The sequence below is a fragment of the Kryptolebias marmoratus genome, linkage group LG5 (genome assembly GCF_001649575.2).
Source record: "Kryptolebias marmoratus isolate JLee-2015 linkage group LG5, ASM164957v2, whole genome shotgun sequence".
NCBI classification, from domain to species: domain Eukaryota; kingdom Metazoa; phylum Chordata; class Actinopteri; order Cyprinodontiformes; family Rivulidae; genus Kryptolebias; species Kryptolebias marmoratus.
In genome coordinates this window covers 1336964-1363225 of record NC_051434.1, presented here as the reverse complement: position 1 = coordinate 1363225, position 26262 = coordinate 1336964, and the positions used below count along the sequence as shown (strand labels likewise).

Here is a 26262-nt window from a genome sequence, read left to right as displayed (position 1 = left end):
CCCATCTCCACCTGCTCCAAGTTAGTAATCACTCACCTGTGCCCACTTCCCCTAATTACCCTCTGCCTTTAAAACCTGGTCATCTCCTCCATTTACTCACTGGTCTGTTGTTGTTTTCTCTCGCTGTCTGGTTCCCCTCATGTCTGCCTCTGATGTTGCTACGTTTTTGGATTTAGTTTTGTTTTTGCTGCTTTGTCAGCTTTATATTTATTATTGGTTATTGTTACAGATGTTTATGTTTAAAACACAAATATAATATTTTCTCATTAAATAATGTGATTTATATAAGTTTGGTAAATTAAACCCATCAGTTTGAACTTTGGTTTGATGGAAAAGAATAAAACCTTAGAATAAATGTGTTTATTTCAGACAAGTGAAGCTAAAATACATGGAAGACAAAAACAACAAACATGCTGACTGTCATGAAGCCTGAAGGAACAGCTGATAAATGGCTCCATTTCTCACTGAAAATCTTATTTATGTCTGATAAAAAACATTTGTGGTATCTCTTCAATTAGTTTTATTCACAGTCTTATGGGTTTGTTTTTGGGGAAGAAAACATCTAATTTATCACAACTTCTTCATGTTTTACAATTTTGTGTTGAAGAAACTTCCTGCTGGACTTAAACTGGACTTCCTTATGATTCTGGTTTCATTCAAAAAGATCCAACAAGAATCAAAAAGTTGCATCGAAGGATTCAGTTTCTTTCAGCTCGTCTGTAAAGAAGCTTTAACTGTTTGTGACGTTAAGTTCCTAAAACCAGCCTGGCTGCTGCTCCTGATCCTGGACTGAGATTGTTTTAATGACTTTAAACACAAACATATGAACCAGTTTCTGCTGATTTCTCACAGATACTTTTATGAGGAATATCACAGGAACTGTCAAACCAACACTTCAGATCTTCAGCTCCTCCTTTCTCTCCCATCCTCACACAGTCCTCTCCAGATGGATTTTTCCCGTTCCAGTTATCAGGTTCTTTGCCACTCCAGAAACTGAAACAAAGATAAAAAAAAACAAAATGAACAAATTCTAAAATGGTGATTCTGAGAACAGAATAAATTATTTCCACATCAATCAAACCTTTCATTCAGAGGTGATCCGTCCGCCCACAACCATCTGCCTTCAGTCTCTGAGTCCGTCAGTCCGATCCAGAACTTGTCCTCAAAATCCTCCATCAGTCCTCTCAGTTTTCTCACCAGAAACTCCTGAACAATAAAAGTTGATGAAACAAACATGATGAGGAAACATGATGATGTGATGAAATCTGTGAGAACATGAACCTGCAGCAGTGTTTCATACCTGCTCCTCTCTGCTGTCGATCTTCACCAGGTCTCCTCCAAGATCTCTGCAGGAAGCTCTGCTGTCAGACCAGGAGGTTCTGTTGGTGTTGAAGTAATAACACTTTCCTCCATGTTCCTCCCAGCCTGCTCCACACTTCAGACATGTCTGAGCTTTGAAGAGATGAGAGCAAAGCCTTCATTGAGTCAGGTGGAAGAAATCTCTGTTGATGTTTGTGTGATTTGGAGGCAGCAGGAGGCGTCTTCTGTCCTGCAGTTACAATCTAACTTCCTGTATCTGTCAGTCCATCAATGTTTCTTTAACATCATTACAGGACAGAAAGGACACAAAGACAAAATCCTCAACTTACTTTGGGTTTCAGGAGGTGGAGGAGATGGAGGAGGTGGAGGACATGAAGGAGGTGGAGGACATGTCGGCTGCACTGAGCTGTTGGCTTTCATTTCTGTGATTAAAGGTGATAAAAGGTTTTTACCTTAAATCTGTTTTACTTTTTTCAGAAGGTCAAAACAAAAATTACTGCTTCAGTTTTTAATTAAAAGTCAAATTAGAGCAGATTGTAAACAATCCAGTTTCATTCTGAAAAGAGTCATAAATGAAAGTGTCCTGACAGCCATGAAGGAGACTTTCAGTCTGAACCTTGTGGACTCTTTCAAACCCTGACAGTCTCACCTGAGAGATGTTTCCTCAGAGCTTCATTCTCCTCTTTCAGGGAATCTTGACTTTTGTAATTAATGAAATCTGAATAAAAGACGATTAAAAAAAAGAATCAGATGTGAGGCCATCTGTCCGACCAAACAGGACAATGATCCCAACAACAGAACGGCTCAAAAAGCAAAGAAGAATAAATAAAAGATGTAAACTTACTGGTGACTCCGAGAGCGATGAGAGCAGCGACCAAGAGAAGACAGAAAACTAGCAGAACCACTGAGGTGACCTTTGACCTCCTGCTCGACCCTCCTTGTTGAACATTTGCTGAACAGTTTGTACAAAGTGACATGAAAAGCAGACAAATATCAGGCTGAAGCAGGTGCGGTTAGTTTCACAGAAACATTTATCTGTTTTCAATAATCATTAATAATTCAAAGATCCATCAGGTTCATCACATCGTGTTCAGTAAACTAAACAAGAACTGACATCAGGAAGAACCGATCCACAGTGACGTTCACACTTCAGTTCTCACTGATGACAAACAGGTTTTATTTTAAACATTTCTTCAAACTTGAAGCACTTCCTTATTTTAGCTCCTTTCTTTGTAAAACGCAGATCTCAATCAGCCTGTCAGTGACTCACGCCTGATGGTTTTTGACCCTTATTGTTTCAGAAAAGCAGAAATTATCAGTTACAGAGAAACTATATGTTGAAACATCTACACCCAAATTGTGTTTAGATTATAACGGCTTGATGCTGATTTGTATTTGGTAGAAACACTAAAGACATTTTATTTCTTTTGCATAAAACCGGAAATTAATTTTAAAAAAGCTCTTTACAAACCTTCAAATTTTCTAAAGAATTCAATGTTGTTTTTTTAAGCAATAAACTTTGCATGAATTTAGAACAACCTTTTTTCATTGAGCATGACAGAAGAATAAGCTCAGAGTCATTTTTCATCCTCCTGATTTCTTTGGTTGTTGGTTTTTACTCACCAGGTTGTTCTCTTTCTGAAATCCTGACTTCAGAGTACGTTGCGTCGCCTGATGAGGAAATATTTTCTGCAGAGAAAACGTGATGCGCTCAGTCTGGTGGAGGTTTCTGCAGAGAACACTGCGGACAGATAATCTCACCTCTGGCCTTGGACCTGGAGAACTTCACATCAGCGTACGTTACATCAGCTTCAGGCATCTTCCTGCTGCGAGTCTGAAGCAGAACTACAGGTCTGAAGTCACTGCCGGGTTTTAAGAAGCTTCCTGAAGACGGGGAGGCAGGACGTCTCAGAAGAAGCAGAAACTAATAAATACAGCCGCTTTTCTGTTGTGCTCTGATGTCAGCACGCTCTGGAAGGTCAGTCTAGTTGAATATCATCAGTTTGTTGCACCTATGAACAGAGTGTAACATTTATTAGAAGAATAAATCAAAATAAACTCACAGAAACAGGCTTTTGAACCAGGGGACAAGGTGTGTGTGTAATGCCCAGAGCGTAAGAGCATCTCTCCTAAACTTCAGAGTCAGTGGCAGGCGCCGGCTGAAAACGTGGCGCGTCTGTCTGAGGTGGTGTACCAGGTGGAGCTGTCAGGGCCACCTTGTTGTGCTGCATCAGGACAGACTTGCTCCGTACCGCCCCCATGCTCCAGTTATTGCTGGCATAGGAGATGACACCTCTCTCTCCGACTTATTTGCTGTAGCCACACCTCAGAGTCCTCAGCGTCTTATTAACCAGGGCCGTTGGCCAGAATTCCTGCAGGACTGTTTTGAGTGAACGGTCTGGTGGGAACGAGTAGCCCTTCAGGTGGGGGCTATGGAGCATTCTGCTGTGGTTGACTGTGGGTCACATGGCCTCACGGAGGGATGAGGAGTAGAATTTAAGTTCATTGTTAATCATTTCAGTTCCCTGTTTAGCATTGTTCTTTTAGTGATTAGTCTGTTCTTGTTCGCCTCGTTATGTGTTCATTAAGTGTTTGTTTAGGCCGTTCAGTAGAGTAACCATAAGTGAGAGAGGACCTGTGGGGTTCACTCTGTCTGTGTTGAACAGTAAAATAAAGCCTATAAAACAACATCTGATGCTTGATTCTTGATCTACAACAAAAGCCACACATCTCTCTCAGTAGCTCCTTGCTGCCATGCTATGGTATTTCAAACAGAAGTCGCTCTGTGTTTCAGTGAGTGTTAACTTGTAAAAATCAACATTTAAATGGTTAAACAGTTTAGTTCTGTTTATGTTAATTGTGTGCAGAAACTAAAACACTTAAGAGCTGAATAATGTGTGAAATGTAGCTGTGAAAACATGAACTAAGCAGAAACAAGTGAGACATTTCTCAGAAACCTGTGTAAAAAAATATTGTTCTTCCTCATCACAACTTCTTTTATTTCTGCTTTAAGGGCGTTTTCCATATAAGTGTTATTTGAGGAACTAAAATGTTTCTTTTCTTTTCTTCTCAGTCAATTAATTTACATACTTATATTTATACTTATATATTGGTCAACTAGAGCTGATTTTGTTCTGAAATTGTAGATTTGGATTCTTTCTTCATGTCATTTGTGATGAAAACATTTCAGGTTTTGTAGCTTTGTTCTTCATTCAATGTTTTCTCCTGATGTCAGAAGTTAGTTTCTGGTTTTAAAAAGCTTCCTGAAGATAAGGAGGACATCCATCCATCCATCCATCCATCCATCCATCCATCCATCCATCCATTAATATTTATGACTTTTTGTTGTATATTTTTTGACTCAAATGGAAACAAAATATTTAACAATAGTAGAAAAGTTTCAATCTTTCAAACCCTGACAGTCTCACCTGAGAGATGTTTCCTCAGAGCTTCATTCTCATCTTTCAGGCTTTGCAGAGACTGATTGGCCATCATCACAGCTGATTAAAGAAAACCCTTCCTGTAAAGGTCAAAGGCCAAACTGACTCTTAATGGAGTCAACATAAACAACATTTCTACATAAATCTGATAGAAACAAATAAAAACTAAATAAAATTCTTGAACACAATAATTTACAGAATCTGAACTAAAAGTTTCTCCAAACCTAAAGAACTTCAGGCAGATTTAAATCACTGGTCTATGATAATATTAATATTTTTGTCTGTTTTTATTAATTAAATGTTTCAAAAACTGCTAAATAAGGAAAAATAAAAAAAAGTTCAAACTGGAATAAAGGTTCTTTCAGGAAAAAATGTAAGAAACTTTCAGGGATTTTTCTTTTTTTTTTCCAGTTTTAACAATTATTAATTTAAAAAAATCATTATTTTAAATGCGGCGAGACTCTTTTTGATTTTAAACTTTGTGTCTGGAAACTAAAACAAACATGAAGTCTTCAGATGATGCAACATTTAGAGATAATCTGCAAAATGTTTTATTCATGAACTCAATAAAAAAGGATGGTTTTCATTGATTAGTTTCATATTGTTTTGTTTTTATTTCAGGACATCAAAACCCCCAATAAGATTGTTTATTTGAATGGATTTTATTCTCTTAGTTGCCTTGAAAACAGTTTTTTTTTTAAATAAAAATGTTAAACTTTTAAAAACATCAGAAACCTTCAAGCTGCAGTTTGGCGTCACCAAGCGGCGGATCTCGGAACTGCAGGTCTGTTTAAATTCTTCATAAAGTTTAAAATGTTTGTTTAGAGTGAAGTGAAATTTATTTATGTAACACTTTTCAACAGCAAGGCGATCCAAGGTGCTTAAAAACACAACAGTTTTTATTTTTTTTTATGAGATTCTGGTTGAATTAAAAGCCAATAATGAGAATTAAAGACTAAAAATAATGTTTTTGAAGTTTACAGTTTGAAAAAAAAAATCAGTAAAAAAAAGTTTATTTTTGTGCCATGAAGCCAGAAGAAGACACGAATCCCTAAAATATCAGTTTTACAAAAATAAAAGCTCCGTCTGTTTTATTTTGGTAAGTCTGTGCCGGATGTGACGTCACTGGTTTCGGTTCATTTTTCGACACCGGAGAGAAATGAGCAGAACTGAAGTCTTGAAGTAAAAAAAGGAGAAAAGTTAATAAAACAGTAAGTCACAGCTCGTTTGTGCGCATGCGCAGTCCTGAAACTAATCCAGGAAAGTTTAAATTAATCTGTTTTTTTAGAAAATGTTTATTTTTGTCTTTTATCGGAGAAACTTCAGACAGTTTCTGTTTCTTTTGTTTCCTAAACATGTTCCTGAAAAGTTTTATTGTTTTTCTGATCATTTCTGTCTAAAAAATAAAGACAGAAGAAACCAACAAACACCTGACTTTCAGTTCCGGTCTGACATTTAAACTCTGTTTGACCGCAGAGGTCAAAGGTCAGACATGTTGGGTTAACTAAACATAAATAAAATGGAAACAGAGACTTTAAAGAGAGGAACAAAAACGAACAGTTTTTAATTTATTCACAATAAATTGGCTTCTTTTATTAAACATGAAGCCTGTTTTAGGATTAAAGTTTCATGAGGAAATAAAAATCTGATATGATTAATAAAACAATAAAATAAAACTTATTTGAAGTCATGAAGACTGAAAACAACCAGCAGAAACAGGAAGTTAAACTTATCGGCCATGTTTGTTCTGATGGTTCTCAGCAGAGTGTTTTGTTTACACTGAACGTGGACCTGCATTTCAGAATTGCATCAACAAATCTCTCAAATTGCTCCAGGACAGCTTAGTGTGTTCCAACACCGGGGCAGAAGGACATCAGCAATGACCCGAAAGGCTTAATGCTGCCGTGGGCGGAGTCAAAGATCTGGCCCCGCCCCAGACTGCGAGCTGCAGTCGAATGTTTGGTTTTTCTGTTTTTTCCATCTCAGTAAACATTATTCGTGTTTTTTGTCTCCGATCCTCAGATGGATTTCCCGGTCAAAGCTACGATTCTCGTGGATCACTTCCTGGATGCGGCGGCGGTCCACAGGCTGCTCAGGTCACATGGCTTTAAGGTGGTGGGTCAGGGCGGAGGTCAGGTGCACGTTCAGGGTTATTTTAAGGATCTGGAAGCTCTGAAGGCCCGTTTGGAGCAGCTGGTCACCGGAAACAATCCCGATGAAGGAGGATCCGCGTCTCCTTCCTCCTCCTCCTCCCCTCAGGACTACAGAGCCGCCTCGCCTCCGGACCGCCAGGCGTCTGGAGGCGAGACGATCGTCGTGGACACCGATGTGTTCAGGTACGCCAAGCTGCTCCGGAACAACGAGCTCCGGACCCTCCTGACCCGCTGTGGCGCTGAAGTAACGGCGAGCGGAGATGGAGAGAGCACCAGCATCAGTTTCCAGGGGAGGGGGTCCAGGATGGAGGTCAGAAAACTGCAGACCCTCCTGGAAGACCTGAACAGGTCCCTGAGGACACAGGAAGTCCCTCTGAGGGACCTGGACCCCCAGGGAAGGGTTCTGTTAAAGAAGATCCAGAAGAACCAGAACGTCTCGGACTCCGTTGTGGTGTTTGAGCTGCAGGACCGAGTCCACCTCATCGGCCCGTCTAAAGACAGCTACGAGCTGAAGCAAAGGCTGCTGGGAAGTCCCATCGACCAATCAGGCCCCAGAGGACGGAGCGGCACCAAAAGCAGCAGAGCGAGGAGCAGCTCGGCGCCGCCGGCTCATCCGGAGAGCTCAGGGAGAGCTGGGGGTTCTGCCGGCCCGCCTGCAGGTGGCGCTGCAGCGTCCGGACCTGCTGCTCCCCGGAGACCGAGCCTCTCCGAGTCCCGGGAACTGAGACGAACAGAAAAACTGGACCAGAACCAGAACCAGGAGAGAAATCTGTCCTCTCTTCCCAAACTGAAAAATAAACTTTTCAATATCAATCTGAAAAACGTAAAGCCGAGGTTTAAAAAATGAAATCAGGAAAAACTCAGAGAGACAGAACTCCACCAACCGTGATCCGGATCAGAACCAGAATTTAATCAGTTTGTTTTTATCAGACCTGTGACCGACAGGCAGAGGAAACGGATCTGTTTCCATCTTTGGGCACATTTTGTGTTTTTTGTGTCCAGATTTCTAAAAACGAAAAAGGAAGGTTTTTAGAGGCTGAACTGGTGTGAAGGAGGGGTCAAAGGTCACTTCTGTGGCCTGGAGCATGGACAATGAAAACAAGGACTCTGAACCAATCAGAGCTCAGTATCTTACCTGTCGCAGGTCGAGCTAACGGCCAACTGCAGGAAGTGCTACAGCTAGCTGCTTCTGCAGTTTTATGTCACTAACCATGAAACTAGCTGAGCTGTGACCACATTTGTGTTGGATTAGCTGTGGCGGCCATCTTGACTTGAGTTGTAAAGCGTCTCATCTGTTTTCAGATGTTTTGCTAACAGACAGACAGGAGCTGAAACATGATCGCCCCTTCATGAAGATCCTGGTTTTAAACTGTTTGCTTCTTAAATAAATCTGATGTTTCTGTGAGCGTGTTGGTTTGGTGTCTCTGCTGTGTGTGTGTGTGTGTGTCTGTGCGTGTGTGTGTGTGCTGGTCCTGAAGCACCTGAACGCAGCGTTGCGATGGAGGCCGCAGCAGAGGAGAGGAAGTGAGGAGGAGGAAGTGACCCAGAGGAAGTTCTGATGAGGATCTGAGAGGCGACGATGCCTTCAGGCTCCCGACATCGGGCCGGAGAAGATCGTTCTCTCGGAGCTGACAGGAAGACTTTATTTACCTCCAGACTCAGGTTGGAGCTCAGATTTAACAGATTTCATTCAGGACTTTTTGTTCAAAGGTCCCTGAATCTGAAAACTTCTGCTTTGTCTCTTTAGGCTGATTTAGTTTCGTTTTTTTTATTGTTATTTTCTGAAACATTTTGTCTCCATGTTTGATACTGAATGAACTGCAGGAATCTGTTGAAGCTAAAACAGGCAAAAATCAGCAGAACAGTAGCTAAAAGCTAACATGAGCTTAAGAAGACAACAGTTGAGGCAGCGGCAGAAGCTGAAATATTTCTAAAAGTATAAAAGTCACAGCAGGTTCTTGCTGACGGAGCTGAACAGTTTGATATATGAACGGTTAAAAAAGCTCAAAGTCTGCAGAAATTTGAGTCTGAGAACATTTGGCTGAAAGAAAGCGCAGCTTTAAAGAAATAAAATTAATTAATGATGTAGAGAAACACTCTTTGGCCTCGAATCTCCTGTGTGAATAAATGTGGAGATTTAAAACAAACTGGTTCATTTTAAACCATGTTTTTAAAAAACTAAAACAAAAATACTGCAAATAAATATTAAAACAACAAGTTTATTAGTTTATAACACAACTCATTGATATGAAACAAACCCAACATTAAGAAATTATTATTTTTAAATTTAAAAGTGATTTTCTGTCAGGCTCCCAGGCTGCATGTCCTCTGGTGTCCAGCAGGGGGAGCTGTAGCTCCTCCTCCCATAGACTAACCTGCAGATTGAATCTGTGACTTTCTTCCTGTTTATTTTAAAATTAAATATGATTCAAAAGGAGAAGTTAGACTAAACTAAACTAACGAGACTTTAAAAACTTTCTGACTGATTTATTTTAGGCTTGATGAGACGTACAGCAGAAAAACTGCAGATTTTATCAGAAACTTTGAATTTTTCATGTATTGTGCTTCATTTATGGGTTTATATTTGTAGGTTTGACATTTATGTCGAATTTTAAATGTTTTATGAACAAATGAATCTGTGAGACAGAAACTTTAAAGGACGAACACCAGAACCTTCTGCAGAGAAGTTCCTGAAACAACCAGAAGACATGAAGTTAATGAAGAAGCAGGAAGTTTTGGTCTTCTCCCACCCAGAGTGTCTCGCTGCTGCAGGACTGATGGTTTCCTCTCAGATCCCCTCAGAGGTCAGAGGTCAAACATCCAAACTCTCACAGACGTCCATTTTATCTGAGCTCAGAGTTTTGTGACCTTCTGGCACCAAAACCTGAAGTTACAGGAACTTTAAACTCAGGTCTGTCCTCAGCCTGCCTGTTTGAAGGGGGATAGGTAGTCACAGGGCTGTTTGGGATCAGGGTGTGTACCACACTGAACATGGGGGACAGGAAGCTGAGGACAGAGTTGTCTCAGGAGTAGCAGGTTGAAGGTAAAGACTCCAAGCAGCTGGATGTCCCTGAGACTACAGAAGGTCCACAGGACTGGAGACAACCTCCCTGGACGTGTCCACAAGAGGACAACTGAGGAGGACACCAAACCGCAAAGAGAAGAAGCTTCTGGGACAATGTCCTCTGGACAGATGAGACAAAACTGGAGCTTTTTGTCAACAAGTCCCATCAGCTCTGTGTCCACAGACCCAAACCAGAACCAGAGACCAGAACCCTGAACCTGCAGGGGGACATGGAGGAGGCTCGGTTCTGTTCTGGGTCCAATGAAACCTCAAGACTATCAAGGCTTCCTGGAGCCAGATGTCTCAGTCTCAGCTCATGTGTCCACCAGGATAAAGACCCAAACCACCAAGAACGGGTCAGAACCAAACATTGGACCGTTCTGAAGAGGCCACCTGAGCCCTGATCTGAATCCTGCTGAACATCTGGAGGAGGAAGCCTTCAGAGCTGAGACAGCTGGAGGAGTGGAGCAGGACACCTGAGGACACCTGGGGACACCTGAGGACACCTGGGGACACCTGGGGACTCCTGAGGACACCTGAGGACACCTGGGGACACCTGGGGACTCCTGAGGACACCTGAGGACACCTGGGGACACCTGATGACACCTGAGGACACCTGATGACACATGGGGACAGGTGCAGAAGTCATCTGATTGCCTCAGAGGTGAAGTTGAGGACCCCTCCTCGGCTTCGTTAGTTTTATTTTTAATGATTCTGTTGAAGCAGCGACTGATTTTTATTTGTTGCTTTTTAGTCTTTTTCTTTTTCTAACTTTTGTCAGTTTAAAGTTATTTCAGTGAGCTTTCTGGGGTTTACTTCCTTTAACGAGACGTGTCCTCATCTGTAAAAACGAACCGTTCTCAGAATATTCTGTCTCCTTTTCTCAGTCGAAGCGAGCGAACCGTTCTTATTTTGCTAGGAAGTGAAGCCGAAGCTCAGAAGCTGTTGAAGGCGTCTGAACGAGCGACGCCTCGATGAGAGCGGCGCAGGTTTGTGGCAGGAAGAGAACCGGAGGAGGATGCAGAAGTGGTGTGAGCGTTTTAAAGATAGTCTCCGGGTTTTTAGACAGAAACTGACAGGATGACGTGCTGCAGCTTGCAGACCACAGCTTCTGGGTGCAGAGATCACACCACGCCCACACGGCCGTCAGAAGTCTTCCTCTCTCTTCCTCCTTCAGACGCTCTCTGTTCCCCTCGCCGCCGTGACGCCCTGAGGATTCAACCTGCGCTGACCTTCGAGGAGGGCAGGGATGGCCGAGCTGGAGGGTCTGGAGTTTGGGAAGTCTGACTTCGTCCTGCTGGACGAGGTGACCATGGAGCAGTTCATGGAGAACCTGAAGCTGAGGTAGGAGCTGAGGAGGAGGAGGAGGAGGAGAGGTGAAGATAAACTCCATTAGTCACTTTGTGATCTTTACCGGTTTAAAGTTAAACAAGCGTCGGGGAGAAAGCTTTGAGTCTGGAGGTTTTGGGAGGGTAAGAAGAAGATGTGAAGTCATTCTGAGTCACTTCTGCCTCCTGTTTCCTGCTCAGCCTCAGATATCAGCCTCTGGTTGGTCTGATCCTCATCATGTGAAGCTTTGAAACACCCAATAAGACCAGCAAGAAGTCCGCCTTCTCTCAGCTTTCTGCCGTCACCCGCTGCCGAAACGCAAAGATGGACGATAATGTTTCCACCTCTGTCTGTTAGCAAAATATTTCATGAACCACCAGGTGGATTTTAATGAAACTTCCAGGAAATAATCACTGGATGTTTGTCTGCAGCTGATTAACTTTTATAGCAAGTCCAATTCAAGATGGCCGCCACAGCCAGTTCATTGTAGAAAACTCAAAAATGTCTGTAACTCAGTCAGTTTTAAAGTGATGGTAGCTGATAATCATCTGAGACAGACAGACAGACGGTTTTAATAACGTTCCTGACGCGTCGAGGAAAGTTTTATCTTTTTTCATCACCTCGGGGGGGAAACCTTGAACTTTGGTTTCTGTGGCGTTAAGGTTTCCGACACCTGAACAAGTGGATGTCGTCACATTAAAGCAGCAGGCCTGAAGGCAGAAACAACACTCTAATTTAACTTTTCTGTCAAAACTATTTTAATTTAACAGCTGTTCACACATGCACATTAAAGAATGCATATCACCCGCCACCTTTCATGCCAGGGTTGTGCTTTCTGTGGTCAGCTGGCTGTGGCGGCCATCTTTATTCAGGTTGACTCGGCGGTGGGTCAAAATAACCTTGATGATGCAGCTAATTCTGATGCCTCTTTCAGAGATAAACCATGCTGTTTGTAAATGTTCACCATTTTTCATCGTCCTGTTTTGTTTTTACTCGACCCGGAGCCGATCAGGGTCACCCAGGAGGTCTGATGTCTGTGATCTGATTGGACGTTTGGGCGCCGAAGCAGACGTATTCTGACCCTTTCTTTTTTTTGTTTCTGAGGTCGTCACGAAACGTTTGCGACACAGTTTGGTGTAATTACCACACCTCCTCCTGCACGTCTGCTCACAGCAGCTCAGATCCGTCCTTCAGCTTCCAGCTTCCAGTTAAACTCTAAAGATCTACCAGTCCTCGGAGGAATGCATATCACCCGCCGCCTTTCAGAGACTAAGAGCTGAGGAATGACAGAGTGTCAGCCATCAGACCTCTCAGCCACCAAGACAAATATCAGCTCCATTTCCAGAGAACTGACTGAGTTATCGTCCGTTTCTGTGTCTGCTAAGGTCGATTAGCTGTGCCGGCCATCTTGAAACAAACTGTACGTACAGACAGTTACATTATCACCCGCCCTTCAGGACGGCGGATGATAAGTAGTTTTCTCTTCTTGGTTAAGGTTTGCTTCACAGTAAAATGATCAGTCATGGAGACAATATGAATTAGTATTTTAAACCGTATTTTTTGTTTTGTAGTTGTTAAGGTTGAGAGATTAGCTGTAATAATTTATCTCTAATAATATTTTTCACTTGCAGATTAAAAGGCCCAAATCTTAAATAATGTGGTTTAGTCAGAATAGTTGTAGTTATAAGGATGTAGTTTTACAAAAATGGAATTTTTACTGTAATGTTTTTTGTTTTTGAAGCGGTTTTTAAGACGTATGAACTTTTTAAAGTGAACCTGATCCCAGAACATGTTTCTGCAGCTGATTTTCAAGCAAGAAGAAAGTCAGATAACCTGTAATTTAGCAGCCCACTAAGTCCTGTGGTGTTAAGTTTTACTCCTCCCAGAACAAAAAAAAACCCATGTGTGTTACACAGAACACCCTTCGAACCACAAGTTTCATTTCCTGCTTTCAATGCACAAACTCTTGTGTCACTTCCTGTCATCTCTGCGTGACATCAGTGTGTAAGATATTTAGCTTGAGGGGTTTTTGCATCTGTGGTTTGACAAAAGTTCTAATAAAACCCCACACTGGTGGTAAATATAAGGTGATATAAAAGCTGAAGCAGCTGTGTGACTGTTTGTCTGGCAGGTTCGAGAAGGGACGGATCTACACCTACATTGGGGAAGTGGTCGTCTCTGTTAACCCGTACAGACAAATGGACATTTTTGGCAAAGATACCATTGATGCGTACCGGGGCCGGGAGCTGTACGAAAACCCTCCTCACCTGTACGCCGTGTCCGACGCTGCCTATAAGGCCATGAAGAGACGAGCTAAAGACACCTGCATTGTCATCTCAGGTGTGTCTCTCATAATAGGTCCATTCATCATAATCTGCTCCTCTGGGTTGGATTGTCTCAAACTAATACTGTCAGAAACTGTGGAGTCAGAAGATTTTGGCTATGGAAAATTTAATAAAAATCCCATTTGATAAAAGAAAGCATTCTTTCAATCCATACAAGGACAAGCAGCTATCTGAAACTAATAACGCTTTAAATTTATCCAGAAATTAGTCAAATATATTCAACACAATGTAGCAAATATGTTATTATCATAAAAAAACACTATAAATGTAGATGTAAATGTAAATTTATTAAGAATACAAATAGACTAACTGATATCCAGATGTGCAGCAGAACACCTAAAGTAGTGGTTTTATTCAAATTAACCAGTTTACATTGTATTACAAGAAAACTGTACTGTTTAGGTAGAAAGTTGGTGATTAGGATTTATTTAAATGTAAATAAATAAATAAAACAAGAGAGTTCAGTTTTAAATTATTATTACACCTAAGCAGTACCTTCAGCTACTAATATGTTTACCAACATCTGGAATGCTAAATTAGCTAGCATCAAGCTAGCGGAAGTTTACTGGGACTTCCGGTTTTCAGGCAACCCAAGAGGTAGACTTATTTCTGTCTAACTTATATAAATAAATAAGCATTTATTAATAATCCACAACTCTAATTTGACCATCAACTCATAAGGCTCCATTTTAAACTAAAACAGTATTTAATATAGCAGCACCTACAGCTAATAACCTGCATGCTAACATTCGGAATGCTGAATTAGCTAGCATTAAGCTAGCGGGAGTTTACTTTGACTTCCGGTTCTCAAGAAACTCCAGAGATAGACTTTTTGTCTTTATAGTGACCAACGAAAAAGTTAATTATGAGTTATATGTTGAACTAAATCATAACTTAGTAAGATTAGTAATGGATTATTGGCAGCAAAGTTAATTAGTCTCAGTTTTAAACTAATATAATGCTTAATAAGCAACACCAACTACTAATAACCTACATGCTAACATTCGGAATGCTAAGTAGCGAGTCGCATTAAGCTAGCGGGAGTTTACTGAGACTTCCGGTCTTTAAGGAAATCAAAATGTGGACTTTTTTTGTCTTAGTACTAACAAAACAAGAGTTTAAAATGCAGTTAATTAAAGCTGGGCTTAGTATCTTACTTTAGAACATAAATACTTATTCATAATTTCTATGAAACAACCAAAGTGACGTGATTCAGATTATGTTAATAATCTAAACAGGCAGGAAATGTTAAATGTCTGGAAATATGTTTAAGTAGTTTATTCCTTCCACCGTTTATCAATATATTTCAAAATCTGTTTTAAAATGTTTTAAAATAAACATTTAGATAAATAGATTTTTATTAGGGGCCAAAACCAAACTGAAAACTGAAAAACCCCGGCGTCCTGTTGCACAGATTGGGAGCCGGTCCTATCAGTGAGATTAGTGGGTTTTTTTTAGAAAGGTGGAAGTGAAACAGAAAAGAGAAGTGAAGTTCATGTCAACAGTGTTCCTGTAATGAACTGTGATTTAAAATAAAAGTAAATCCAGTTTCAGGATGAGGACTAAACCTGCTGGAGTCTAACAGATCAGCTGCTCCAGAAATTCAAACTATCAGGCAATTAAATCATTTTTCTCTGTCAGCGCATGCTGTTTGCACTTGTTTTCATATTTGTTCTAAAACAATATGGCAGCTCAGACTGGTTTGTAACGTCAGCTGCTTCCATTATGTGACAAATGATTCTGGTAACAAACCAAACAATGGAGCGTAGTTTGATAGAGGAAGCCAGGTTGAAACACCGGTTTATTTATATTATTTGATCCACCGTCTGCTGCTTCACTCATCAGAGATGGTTTTTGTGTTTTAGGTGAAAGCGGGGCAGGAAAAACAGAAGCCAGTAAATATATCATGCAGTACATCGCCGCCATCACAAACCCCAGCCAGAGAGCAGAGGTGGAGAGGTGAGCTCTCGCCTTATTTTTAACTTGGAGATGAATCAGTTCTCTGAAAGTAATCCTGCAGAAATAAGGAGTCATCATAAACCATCCATTTTCTTCTCTTTATTTCCACCTTCATTTCCCCTCCCTCGCGGCTGTCGCCCTCATTGTTTTCATCAGTGTGAAGAACGTGCTGCTCAAGTCCAACTGCGTGTTGGAGGCCTTCGGGAACGCAAAGACCAACCGCAACGACAACTCCAGCCGCTTCGGCAAGTACATGGACATCAACTTCAACTTCAACGGCGATCCCACCGGAGGTCACATCAACAACTACCTGCTGGAGAAGGTGAGCGGAGGCGTGATTACCTCACTTTAAAGCTGCTCGTAAAGTTTTTATGATGTGATGATGAAAAGGCGTGAGGAAACATCCATGAACAGGCGTGGTAGGGAGGGTAATAAAAGCTGCATTTATCCACTCAGACATAAAACCTGGAGAGAAAGACGAGGCAGAAATAACATCAGACGGTTTTATGAAGTTCTGTCTCTCTGCAGAACAAAACGCTGTCGGCTTATCTCTGCAGAACCAGGCGGTGCAACGTTTGAATTTAGTGACAAAACAAAAACATTTTATGGAGTCTGTCTTTCAGCATCGCAGAAACATTTGTTGTCAGAATTCTGCAGCTTTTAAAAGATGAGAAACGACAGCTGACTCCTCTCTGACCTCAGAACGTGAAACAGTCGCAGGGAAAAGAAAGTCCAACCTCTTTAAGTTCTCAGGTTTTACCCAAACCGATCTGATCTTTAGAAGGTTCTAAAGTTAACCTCAGGTGACCAAAAACACACAACAGATCCGACCGCGTTGTCGTTAAATAAAAACTAAAATGAAAAGCTGTGAGTTTGAACTGGTTCCAGCCTGGCTGCTTCAGGATCAGAACCTGCTGAGGTTCTGCTGCTCCGGAGCTCCAGGTGTGTGTGAACACAATGCCAGGGCGGAAAGACATCAGCAATGACCTCAGAGAATCAATCTGGGAAGGGTCAAAGGTCTTCAGGAGTCCATTGTTCTACAGAGAGAAAGAAAACATCCCGGCAGATTCACCCAGAAGGTCAGACCGTGCTGTGCTCAGAGACTCTACAGGCCTCAGTCAGCAGGTTAAAGGTCAAAGGTTAAAGCCTCTTCTCCCTAAAAACAACATGGCAGCTCGACTTGAAGGAACCAGAAGACTTCTGGAGCAGAACCGGACCAGAGGACAGATGTTTACCCAGAATGCACTGCAGCTGTCAGCACGGCGGTGGAGGGCTGATGGTTTGGGCTGATTCTGGAGTCAGATGAGCGGCAGTCTTGACTTGAGTTTGGATTGAAACAACTTTAGATTCTGGTGATCCGTAAACTCCTGGAACTTAAAGAGTTTCTTTTCCTCGTGTCTGTGTTTGATCAGAGCTTGACTTCAGCTGTTTGCAGATGTTTCCTGAGTCTGTTTTTTATCATGATCTGTTTTCTGTTTAAGTCCAGGGTGGTCCAGCAGCACGAGGGGGAGAGGAACTTCCACTCCTTCTATCAGGTAAACCCTCCTCTCTGCACGGCTGAGTTCAGCACAGATTAAAATAATTTCCCGTTCACCTGTAACCTGGAATCTGCTGTTTTCCCAGCTGCTGCGTGGAGGAACGGACGAGATGCTGGCTTCCTTCCACCTGCAGAACGACCCCGCTCTTTATCTCTACACCAGAGAAGGAGCTGCAGCCGCTGTCAGTTTCTCCTCTTCAGTTTAAAGGCCTCAGACAGGACCTTTACAAAGTATTAATTACCTCTTCGTCTTCCAGACTTCCAACAATGACCGCTCGAACCACAAAGCGGTGAAGAGCGCGCTCGAAGTGATTGGCTTTTCGCCCGAGGAGATCACCTCCATTTATCAGATCCTCGCCTCCATTTTACATTTGGTAGGTTTATTTTTGAGCAAAGATTTACGTTTATTCATAATCTACCGTACGATGAGGATGCTATAAATGAAAAATGATGAAGAAAATTTAGCCAAACGAGCTAACTTTGATTGTTTGAATAACCTGTGGCACCATCTACACTGAAAAACAAATCTCTGTAGAAGTGATCCATAAACGCTGTGACGCTCAGCGGGTATTTTTGGAACCATAGTCAGTAGTGGCGCGAGGCTTTAAGTCCCGCCTACTCCCCCGCTCGCATTCATGGCGTCACGTGACTTCTTTTTCCTTTTAAACGTAAACTAATTACAGCTGAACGTGTTAAAAAATGAATATTTAAAGAAACAGCAGGAAAGCAGAGAGTCAACACCTGAAAGTAAACATTTCTAAGGTGTATTTGTTTACCTGGAGGGGGCGGGGCTTAAAGCTCGAGCTGTAACCAGCCGTGAGGGGGCGTGTTCATGTCAGGTCTCTGTCAGTGTTCAGTATCTGGTGTCGATGGGACCTTAGATTTACAACAAATGCACATTTATTTTAGGTTAAGTTGAGTTTTATGATTATATTTTTGTCGAGTTAGGAAATTATCTTCCGTTTGCAAAGACGCCGTTTTAAATGAAGCCGTTCCAGCTGACTCAGAGGGTCGTGGCGTTTCTCAGGGTAACCTGCAGTTTGAGAGCGACGGTGAGAGCGTTCAGATCCCGGGACTCGACGCTGTGAGCCACATCTCCAAGCTGACCGCCACCGAGCCCGAGAGCGTCAGGAAGAGCCTGCTGTACCGCACCGTGGCCACCGGCGGCGGCGAGGTCATCGAGAAGGGCCACACGGAGAAGGACGCCTGCTTCGGACGGGACGCTTTCGCTAAGGTCTGTTGTCCTGGTTTTTATTTCTCCTTCTGTTCAGCCGTTCATGCATCCAGACCTTCGGCTCATTTACAAGATGGCTGACTTTTATTCATACTTCCTGTCTGCTGCTTCAGGCTCTCTACGAGAGGCTGTTCGGCTGGATCGTGAGCCGCATCAACGGCATCATCGAGGTGAAGGACTACAACCCGGTGCTTCATGGGAAAAACACGGTCATCGGCGTGCTGGACATCTACGGCTTTGAGATCTTTGACAACAACAGGTCTCGTTTCGACAGGCGCTTCAGTTCCTCTGTGAGGTTTCGCCAGCGGCGTTGCTCAAGTTGTCGTTCCTGTGTTTCTGGGCAGTTTCGAGCAGTTCTGCATCAACTACTGCAACGAGAAGCTGCAGCAGCTCTTCATCGAGCTCATCCTGCAGCAGGAGCAAGACGAATACCAGAGAGAAGGCATCACCTGGCAGCATGTGAGGAAAAACACGCCGACAGGCAGGAACACGAAGGAAAACAAACACCTCTTCCTCCGCACGTGTTACAGAGACTCTGTGGGAGGAGCCGCTTCCTTTTCCACACATTTCTGTTCCTCTCAGCCTCCTTTCTAAACTGTTTGATTATTAGATTATTTAAAAAGGTTTTCCTACAATATAATTCAGATTTTATGATTCAGGATCGGACATTTTTCTGTCATTTCTCCTCATTTTCTGGTAAAAGTCAGCAGAAGGAAAGCTAAAAGTAGCAGAACAGCTGCTAAAAGCTAACAGTAAATTATAAATGAAGTGAAATGATGGATGACTCTCAGCTACTACCACACCTAATCATAGCTGAGTATCTGAAGTGTAGTTATTGTTGTGTGGCAGCCATCTTTAATCAGGCTGACGCTGAAAGTTTTATTAAAATCTGAGATCGACATGAGCAGAAACATTATTGTCCTCCTTTGCCTTGCAGCAGCCGGGGATAATTAATATATTTCCTTTAAATTAGTCTTTTAGCATCCAGGAGTTACATTTTGGGGCTGATTTTTGTGTTTAAGTCAAATGCAACATCAGACAGAAGCACTTATCCCACATTCTGTCATCACACAAACAGAAAACTTAACATAAATGTAACAATAAATCAAGTATTTGTTAAGTTTTGTGTCGTATACGTTAACATACAGCTGGGTTTATGTTGTTTTATTTGACCAGTCGGTGGTTCCGTTCACCTGCAGATCGATTACTTCAACAACCAGATCATCGTGGACCTCGTGGAGCAGCCGCACAAAGGCATCACCTCCATTCTGGACGAAGCCTGCCTCACCGTGGGGAAAGTCACGGACACGGTCTGCCTGGACAGCATGGACACCAAACTGGCTCAGCATCCGCACTACACCTCCCGCAAGGTGCCCATATTTACATGGGAAACCTCGGCACGACTTTCTGTGACATTTAAGTTTATGAAGTCTTTACTCGCTCCTCAAGAAGCAGCTGACATTTAATTACTGAGCAGAAAAGTTAATGTTTGAACAAAGCGACCTCTGACCTTTCAGACTCGATTCTTTGGGAGGTTGTGATTTGTTCTTGTCTCTAACCTCCAGAAACCCTAAAGAAAAATCTTATTTTTATGTTTTATTTCTAATAAAACTCAGTCTGTTCACAGGGTTAATTGAAAATAAAGGTGTAGTTTTGAGGTTTTGTCAGCAGAGGGCAGCAGAGCGCTTCGCCTGTATTTTTTATTTACGATCAGCTCATTTTTAAACAGAACCTCCAGATTTAAGCTCTGTCCACTCAGGAAGTGTCCATATATTTATTTATCTGTAAAGTGAGATCATGTTTCTCACTTCCTGGGCTTTTCTGACTCTCTCCTCCGCTCCTTTCCAGCTCAACCCTTCGGACAAAACCATGGAGTTCCAGAAACACTTCCGTATTCGCCACTACGCCGGAGACGTCACGTGAGTCGCTCGCGGTTTTCCCGAGGCTGCAGAAATGGCGGGCTCTCGTGCCGGGTCAGCGGCGTAAGCCCTGTAATCCTATTAAAAGAGCTCGGCTCCTGACGTCGGCGCCAGAGGCTTTCCAGCCCGACAGAATGACGTGTTTACTGAGGAAATTCACGTTTGAACACCAGCCTGTGTTCTCAGAGTTAGCTCCCTCCCGCCGGGCTGGGCTCTTATGTCTGTTAGTAAAATATCTCCTGAACCAGTGGATGGGCTTTAATGAAACTTACAGAAGCTACGAATGATTAACTTTTCAATTAAAGACAATTCAAGGTGTCCGCCGCAGCTAATCTGGCTACAACTCAGTCAGTTTTACAGATACTGAGCTCAGACTTGGTGCGGTCGTAGCTGAGAGTCACTCTGAGCATCATGAAGCTTGCAGGGAGGTGGGCGACATGCATTCAGTGAATCCTGGTTGTGTTGATTTGCAGGAAGATGCTGGATGATTGGAGACACGTCACATGACCTACAGTCTCATCTGTGATGAACGTGTTGACGGTTTTATAAGAATCTGAGCGTTTTTGAGTAAATTCCAGCGGTTGTTTGGGTTTCTCCTCCGTCGCTGATCCTTTCTGAAGATCCCCTCAGCTCACGTGGCCTGCCCTCAGACGAGCACGCCAAGGACATTAATTTGTCAGGGGAGGAAGAGGAGGAGGAGGAGGGATGGAGCTGATAAGACGAGATGCAGCAATAATCCCCGAATACTCAAACAGCATCTGCTTTGTTTATTTCTACAATAAACCCGTGAAGAGGATGAGAGCTGTGATAAATATCAGGATTAATCAGAGAAAAAGCTTCAGAGTCAAACAGTTGCCTCAGATTTTTATAAACTATATTTAGTGTTTTCAGTCTTTTTATATCTGAACGGATTTAATCTGTGACAGAAGTTAGAGGGCGGCCATCTTAAAACCATCACAGTAACGTGAGCGTCGTGTTGATCACGGAAGTTTAATCACAAATCAAACGTTTCAAAGTCAGTGAGGATCCAAACGTTTTTTTTACAGACTGATGTTCTGCGAAGAAAAGAAGTAAAAACAGCTTTACAGGAAACTACGACAGCTCTAAGAGGACAAATCCCCCTCATTCATGGTTTCATCTCCTCCCGTTTGCTCTGCAGAGGTTCTGCAGAACATCCCTCAGACCTTCACTCAGCTCCACCAGCTCCCAGTCAGGCCTCAGGTTCATGACTCCGTCACGCCATCATCTCCTCACCGCTCAGGTCTAGTTTTATCAGCTGAGCTTCCCTCAGCGCCGATCCCTGACCTCACAGAGAGAAAAGCACAAACGCTCGGCCTGTCTGATTGGATCAGCAGAACCCGGTCTGAGCTCCTGTCCACAGCTGTCACACCGGCTCTGACAGATGTGTCCTGACCAGGTTCTGCAGAGAGAAAGTCTGAGGAGGACGAAGGTGAAGCCTGCAGAACGTGCTGGGAAAGGTTTGGTTTCCTGCAATAAAAAGTTGTGGAGTGAAGACAAAGTGCTGCGTGTGCAGACTGAGATCCTGCAGGGAATAAAGCCAGGAAGCCAGGTGAGAGAGAGGAAGAGGAGGCAGCGAAGTAGGTCAGAGCTGCAGATAATGGCAGTTTGGTGACAGAGGATGGGAGGGAAGGGCCAGCGGGGGGGAGAGGACGAGGTATATTTAGCCGGAGTGAGGACGGGACGGGATGAGAGGTGACGGCTCAGCTGGTGGTCCTGAAACGGGCCTGGATGAACGCTGGGTTCCGCCGCTCACAGTCCCTGAATGTCAGGAGCAGGAAAATAAATTAAAAACAAGGAGGAAGTTTTAATTTATTTAAAGATTAAAGTCTCAGATTGGACAGGAAGTCTGGATGTTTTAAGACTTGAGACCCTGCTGCTCCTGAACCCGACTCTCATTTTTCCTGAGTCACTTTAACTGGATGAACCTTCAGCCCAGCAGTCCGGAGTGAAAACGATCCCAGCCGACTCGTTCAAATCATCTCAGACTGACCACTGCTTCACGAGATATTTTACTAACAGACAGGATTGTCACATCTGCAGGTTTCTACCAACCCAACCCAAGCAGGACACTGAGCTCCTGAACAAATACAATAAATATTTGAATGATTACAGGTGTGCTTGAAGACTGAAGAGCTCAGTTTAGATAAATATCTGATGGTTCTGGTTTGGAACCACAGATAACGTTCATCCTTTCAGACAGAAAGACTGATAATTATGATTCTCTCGTCTTGTGTTCTGTAGTTTTCTGATCCTAGTTTTCGTCTTTTGGCTCCTTCCTCTCTGCAGATATTCAGTCGAGGGCTTCTTGGACAAAAACAAGGACCTTCTGTTCCAGGATTTCAAGCGCCTCATGTACAACAGGTGCCAGTTTCCACTCCAGACGCAGAATCTGGGCCGAGCAGATAAATGAGTTTGCTCTTCACTCTCTCATCCTTTAACCCACTTAGGAGGGGACTGTTCAGTTTTATTTTAACCCCGTTTTCTGTCCTCGCAGCTCCAATCCAGTCCTGAAGGAGATGTGGCCCGACGGGCAGCTGAGCATCACCGAGGTCACCAAGAGACCTCTGACCGCCGCCACGCTCTTCAAGAACTCCATTGTGGCTCTGGTTGATAAACTGGCCTGTAAGGTCGGTGCTTCCTGCTTCTCGGTTTTTATGACTCAGAGGAAAGGAAATATTTGATGTTCCAGAGGTGTTTGTTTCAAAAAAAGGTTTGGTAGCATCACATAATACAGCCCAGGACTGGGTACTTATTGGGTGCTTACAGGGTCAGGGTTAGTGTTTACCTGGAGTTCACCTGGAGTTCACCTGGAGCTCACCTGGTTCCTCAGTTATCAGGAACAAACCTTCCAGCCTTCAGTTCTCCTCATGAAGAAATAAAAGCCTCCTCTCCAGGGGGGGCGGGGTTTATTTGTATTTTTTAAGCTCACTGATTGGTTGAGAGGTGGTCCAGCACCTGAGCAGCTGGGGTTACCGTGGAAACAGACTCAGGTAAATCGTTGGCCAGCTTTGTGAAGCAGAGGCTTCCAGGCGCTGGTAATGAGAGCGAATCTGTTTGAAACGTCTCAAACGTTCAGGTTTGTCCAGAAATAAGACGCATCGTCTTTTCCTCGGGAGGGTGGGCGGTGGCGGTGACCCCTCCTGGCTCCGCTCATCTCGCCGCCGTTTGACATTTCCTGCTGGCGGTTTGGGTCGACCTGCTGCTGAGCCCGGCGCCGCCGCGGTGAAACTCTCCTGGCAGCCTTTCATTTTTATTCAGGTCAAGCTGAAAGAGCAGACAGCCCCCCGTGAATGGAGGGGGACGCGTGCATTATTGATGCGAAGGGGGACAGTTGTCCTGGTCCTCAGATCCCCGTCCAGCCGTGTCTCCATTCGGTTTTCAGCGTGTGTGGACGGTTTGAGCCTCAGCTGCTTCTGAAACTGTGAGGAGTTGATTTTATTGACCCACAGCGGGGACGGATCCGCCGTTTCTCTGCTTCCTGTCCAGCACTGAAATGTCCTCAGGCGCTCGCTCTGTGTTTCCAGGAGCCGTACTACGTTCGCTGCATAAAACCCAACGAGGTGAAGTCCCCGGTTCTGTTCGACGATGCCCGCTGCCAGCACCAGGTGGCCTACCTGGGCCTGCTGGAGAACGTGATGGTGCGCCGGGCCGGGTTCGCCTACAGGCAGCCGTACGCTCGCTTCCTGCAGCGGTGAGAAGGCGTGCAGCGATGCACGGGACCCGAACGCTCGATCTGAGACAAACTGAGGGTTTAATATGTCAACATTTGGTTTGCTCTCAATAATAAGCCAAACAAACTAAGCTAATTTAAATATTAGTCAGCTTTATTAGCTTTAATGCCCTCATTCTGCTGATCCTGGGTTCGTCCGTTTTCCAGGTACAAAATGACCTGCGAGTACACCTGGCCCAACCACCTGATGGCGTCGGACCGGGACGCCGTGGAGGCCATCATCACGCAGCACGGTTTCCAAGACGACGTGGCGTACGGCCACACCAAGCTCTTCGTGCGGACGCCGCGGTCCCTCTTCACCCTGGAGCAGGAGCGCGCCGCCCTGATCCCCATCCTGGTGCTGTTCCTGCAGAAGGTCGGTCCGATGGCGTCCGGGCGCCTCGTCTTCTCACTAATCAGCCTCAGAGGTTCCAAACGGAGGAGCAGATTTCAGTGTGAAACTCACGAATATGCAGTTCCAACTCATCTCCCAGCTTGAATCCTAATTTCCTGTAACAATAATTGGTATAATTAATGAGCTTCAGAGCACAGTTACATTAAACTCAATTACCTCTCCTGCTTTCCTTCGTTCCTCTGACCTACTTTGTCTCTGTGAAACTCACAGGAGGCGTTTTCTCTCGTTTTGTCTTTTTTTCCCAGATTTGGCGTGGAGCTCTGGCTCGCCTGAGGTGCCGGCGGATGAGAGCCATCTACGCCATCATGGGCTGCTACAAGCGCTACAAGGTGAAGGCCCACTTCTGGGAGGTGGAGCGGAGGTTCTCGGCGGTGCGGACCATGCCGGACTACGGAAAGAGTGTGGAGTGGCCGGCGCCGCCCGCCGCTCTGGCCCAGTTTCACAACATCACAACGACGCTGCACCGCAGGTCAGGGACCGCCAGAACGAGCAGGTTTACCTCCGTTCAGCCGTTCAGCTCAGTCAGGAGGCGGCTAATTATTAATTATAAACTTTATTTACTAATATTTTTCCCATAGACATGAATGAAGATCTGCTTCGGCTGTTTTTGGTCTTTTTATGCTACTTTTAGCCACCATTTTTGCTATTTTACCTTATAGGTAGCCCTTAGCTGCTGCAGAAAAAGAATTTTCTTTTATGCTGAAACGATGAGGAGCGAACTCACGGCTCTGCTGTCGACAGGTGGTGGGCGAGGCAGATCGTGAAGAACATCCCTCCGTCAGACATGATGGAGGTCCGAGCCAAGGTGGCGGCTCTGACCGCTCTGAGCGGCGAGAGGAAAGACTGGGGGGTCGGCCGAGCCTGGGAGAGGGACTACCTTTCAAATGTGAGGAAGGGAGAGATTCTTATCCTTTATTTCTGTTTATGGGATCAGTTCTCAGCTGGAATGAGTCAAACCAACAGAATCTCATCCTGTTTGTCTGCAGAGTTCTTCTTCTCCTTCCAGGCCTTTTCTTGCAGCTGCAAACAAATCAGTGCAACAAAAAGGGAAACTCCTCAGAGTTTGTTCTTCCCTCGAATCGGTCACAGAGAACCGGAGCTGAATGACCCGCAGTGTGTAGGATGTGTTGTTGTGGATGTGCACGGTGCATGTGACGCGCCGCAGGCTGCACAGCATGACCGGGGGAAGGATGGGGCGTCTTTAATGAAGCCCACAGTTTCCTCGTTTAGCTGCTAATCTGAGGCAGTTTGGTGGCTTTGAAGACGCCCTCGGGGAGCGTGACCGAGTCCTGAGTCTCTGCTCGCTTTGTCAGGCGGCCCGTGACTCGTTGGCCTCCTTTCAGGCTAATGGTTCATGTGACTGCGTTTAACTCCGCTCGACCCGCGGGTCAGAGCTCAAACCGTGACTTTAATCTGCAGCCAGTTCACTTCCCCGTCAGAACGATGGTTTTTAAACTGCTTTCCAGGTGAAAATCGTCCCGGAAAAGCTTCATCCGCTCAGCGGGAGTTTCTTCCCTCCTCTGAGCAACAAACAGCCTCTGTTCCCGTCTTCTGAGAAACCTAACAGTAAATAAATGACAGAGGTCAGCTTTCACAGAAACCTTTATTTATAGCAGCAGTAATTCAACAACAAACAGTTTATTTATTTCATCCACTTCAACCATAATGTTGTTGCCTCTAAAAGGTGAAAGTCAGTGGATTTTACAGATATGGAGCTAATATTTAGGGTGGGAGAAGCTGAGAGTGATCCTTAACACGGCTGCAGAGGCTGGGAGGTACCTCCACCTGCACCTTCATCTGCACCTCCACCTGCACCT

General features: G+C 44.0%; 3 protein-coding genes across 6 annotated transcripts in view; 2 read left to right on the top strand and 1 right to left on the bottom strand.

Moving 5' to 3' along the window:
- Window positions 1-3178, bottom strand: part of LOC108247914 (C-type lectin domain family 4 member E) — a 12246-nt gene extending 9068 nt beyond the window's left edge. Inside the window, exons 1-8 of one of the 3 annotated variants that reach the window (XM_025010609.2) lie at window positions 3082-3178; window positions 2944-3009; window positions 2165-2272; window positions 1970-2038; window positions 1707-1742; window positions 1650-1670; window positions 1301-1452; window positions 1082-1206 (exon numbers count right to left, since the gene is read on the bottom strand). In XM_025010609.2, coding sequence (XP_024866377.1) covers window positions 1082-1206; window positions 1301-1452; window positions 1650-1670; window positions 1707-1742; window positions 1970-2038; window positions 2165-2272; window positions 2944-3009; window positions 3082-3139 — 635 coding nt within the window. In that variant the 5' untranslated portion in view covers window positions 3140-3178. Of the gene's footprint in view, window positions 1-271; window positions 994-1081; window positions 1207-1300; window positions 1453-1649; window positions 1743-1969; window positions 2039-2164; window positions 2273-2943; window positions 3010-3081 lie in introns of those variants that run through there. The other 2 variants (XM_017436332.3, XM_017436331.3) reach the window with 2 other exon arrangements.
- Window positions 3179-5876: 2698 nt separating this feature from the next.
- On the top strand, window positions 5877-8314 carry LOC112451406. Its single transcript, XM_025010613.2, has 2 exons — window positions 5877-5971; window positions 6783-8314. Exon 2 carries the CDS (start codon window positions 6783-6785, stop codon window positions 7758-7760), a length of 978 nt encoding a protein of 325 aa, XP_024866381.1. The 5' UTR covers window positions 5877-5971; the 3' UTR covers window positions 7761-8314.
- Window positions 8315-8444: 130 nt separating this feature from the next.
- The window catches only part of myo1g (myosin IG), a 32351-nt gene continuing 14533 nt past the window's right edge, over window positions 8445-26262 (top strand). Inside the window, exons 1-20 of one of the 2 annotated variants that reach the window (XM_025010604.2) lie at window positions 8445-8575; window positions 11155-11321; window positions 13438-13646; window positions 15517-15610; window positions 15767-15932; window positions 17092-17145; window positions 17234-17329; window positions 17405-17521; window positions 18175-18381; window positions 18495-18640; window positions 18726-18840; window positions 19581-19751; window positions 20230-20300; window positions 22608-22682; window positions 22816-22948; window positions 23846-24012; window positions 24199-24406; window positions 24691-24914; window positions 25187-25331; window positions 25432-26254. In XM_025010604.2, coding sequence (XP_024866372.1) covers window positions 11227-11321; window positions 13438-13646; window positions 15517-15610; window positions 15767-15932; window positions 17092-17145; window positions 17234-17329; window positions 17405-17521; window positions 18175-18381; window positions 18495-18640; window positions 18726-18840; window positions 19581-19751; window positions 20230-20300; window positions 22608-22682; window positions 22816-22948; window positions 23846-24012; window positions 24199-24406; window positions 24691-24914; window positions 25187-25331; window positions 25432-25548 — 2610 coding nt within the window. In that variant the 5' untranslated portion in view covers window positions 8445-8575; window positions 11155-11226 and the 3' untranslated portion in view covers window positions 25549-26254. Of the gene's footprint in view, window positions 8576-11154; window positions 11322-13437; window positions 13647-15516; window positions 15611-15766; window positions 15933-17091; window positions 17146-17233; window positions 17330-17404; window positions 17522-18174; window positions 18382-18494; window positions 18641-18725; window positions 18841-19580; window positions 19752-20229; window positions 20301-22607; window positions 22683-22815; window positions 22949-23845; window positions 24013-24198; window positions 24407-24690; window positions 24915-25186; window positions 25332-25431; window positions 26255-26262 lie in introns of those variants that run through there. The other variant, XM_017436326.3, reaches the window with a different exon arrangement.

Coding starts and splice junctions, on each gene's coding strand:
- LOC112451406 (XM_025010613.2), top strand. CDS start 6,783: ATGGATTTCCCGGTCAAAGCTACGATTCTCGTGGATCACTTCCTGGAT.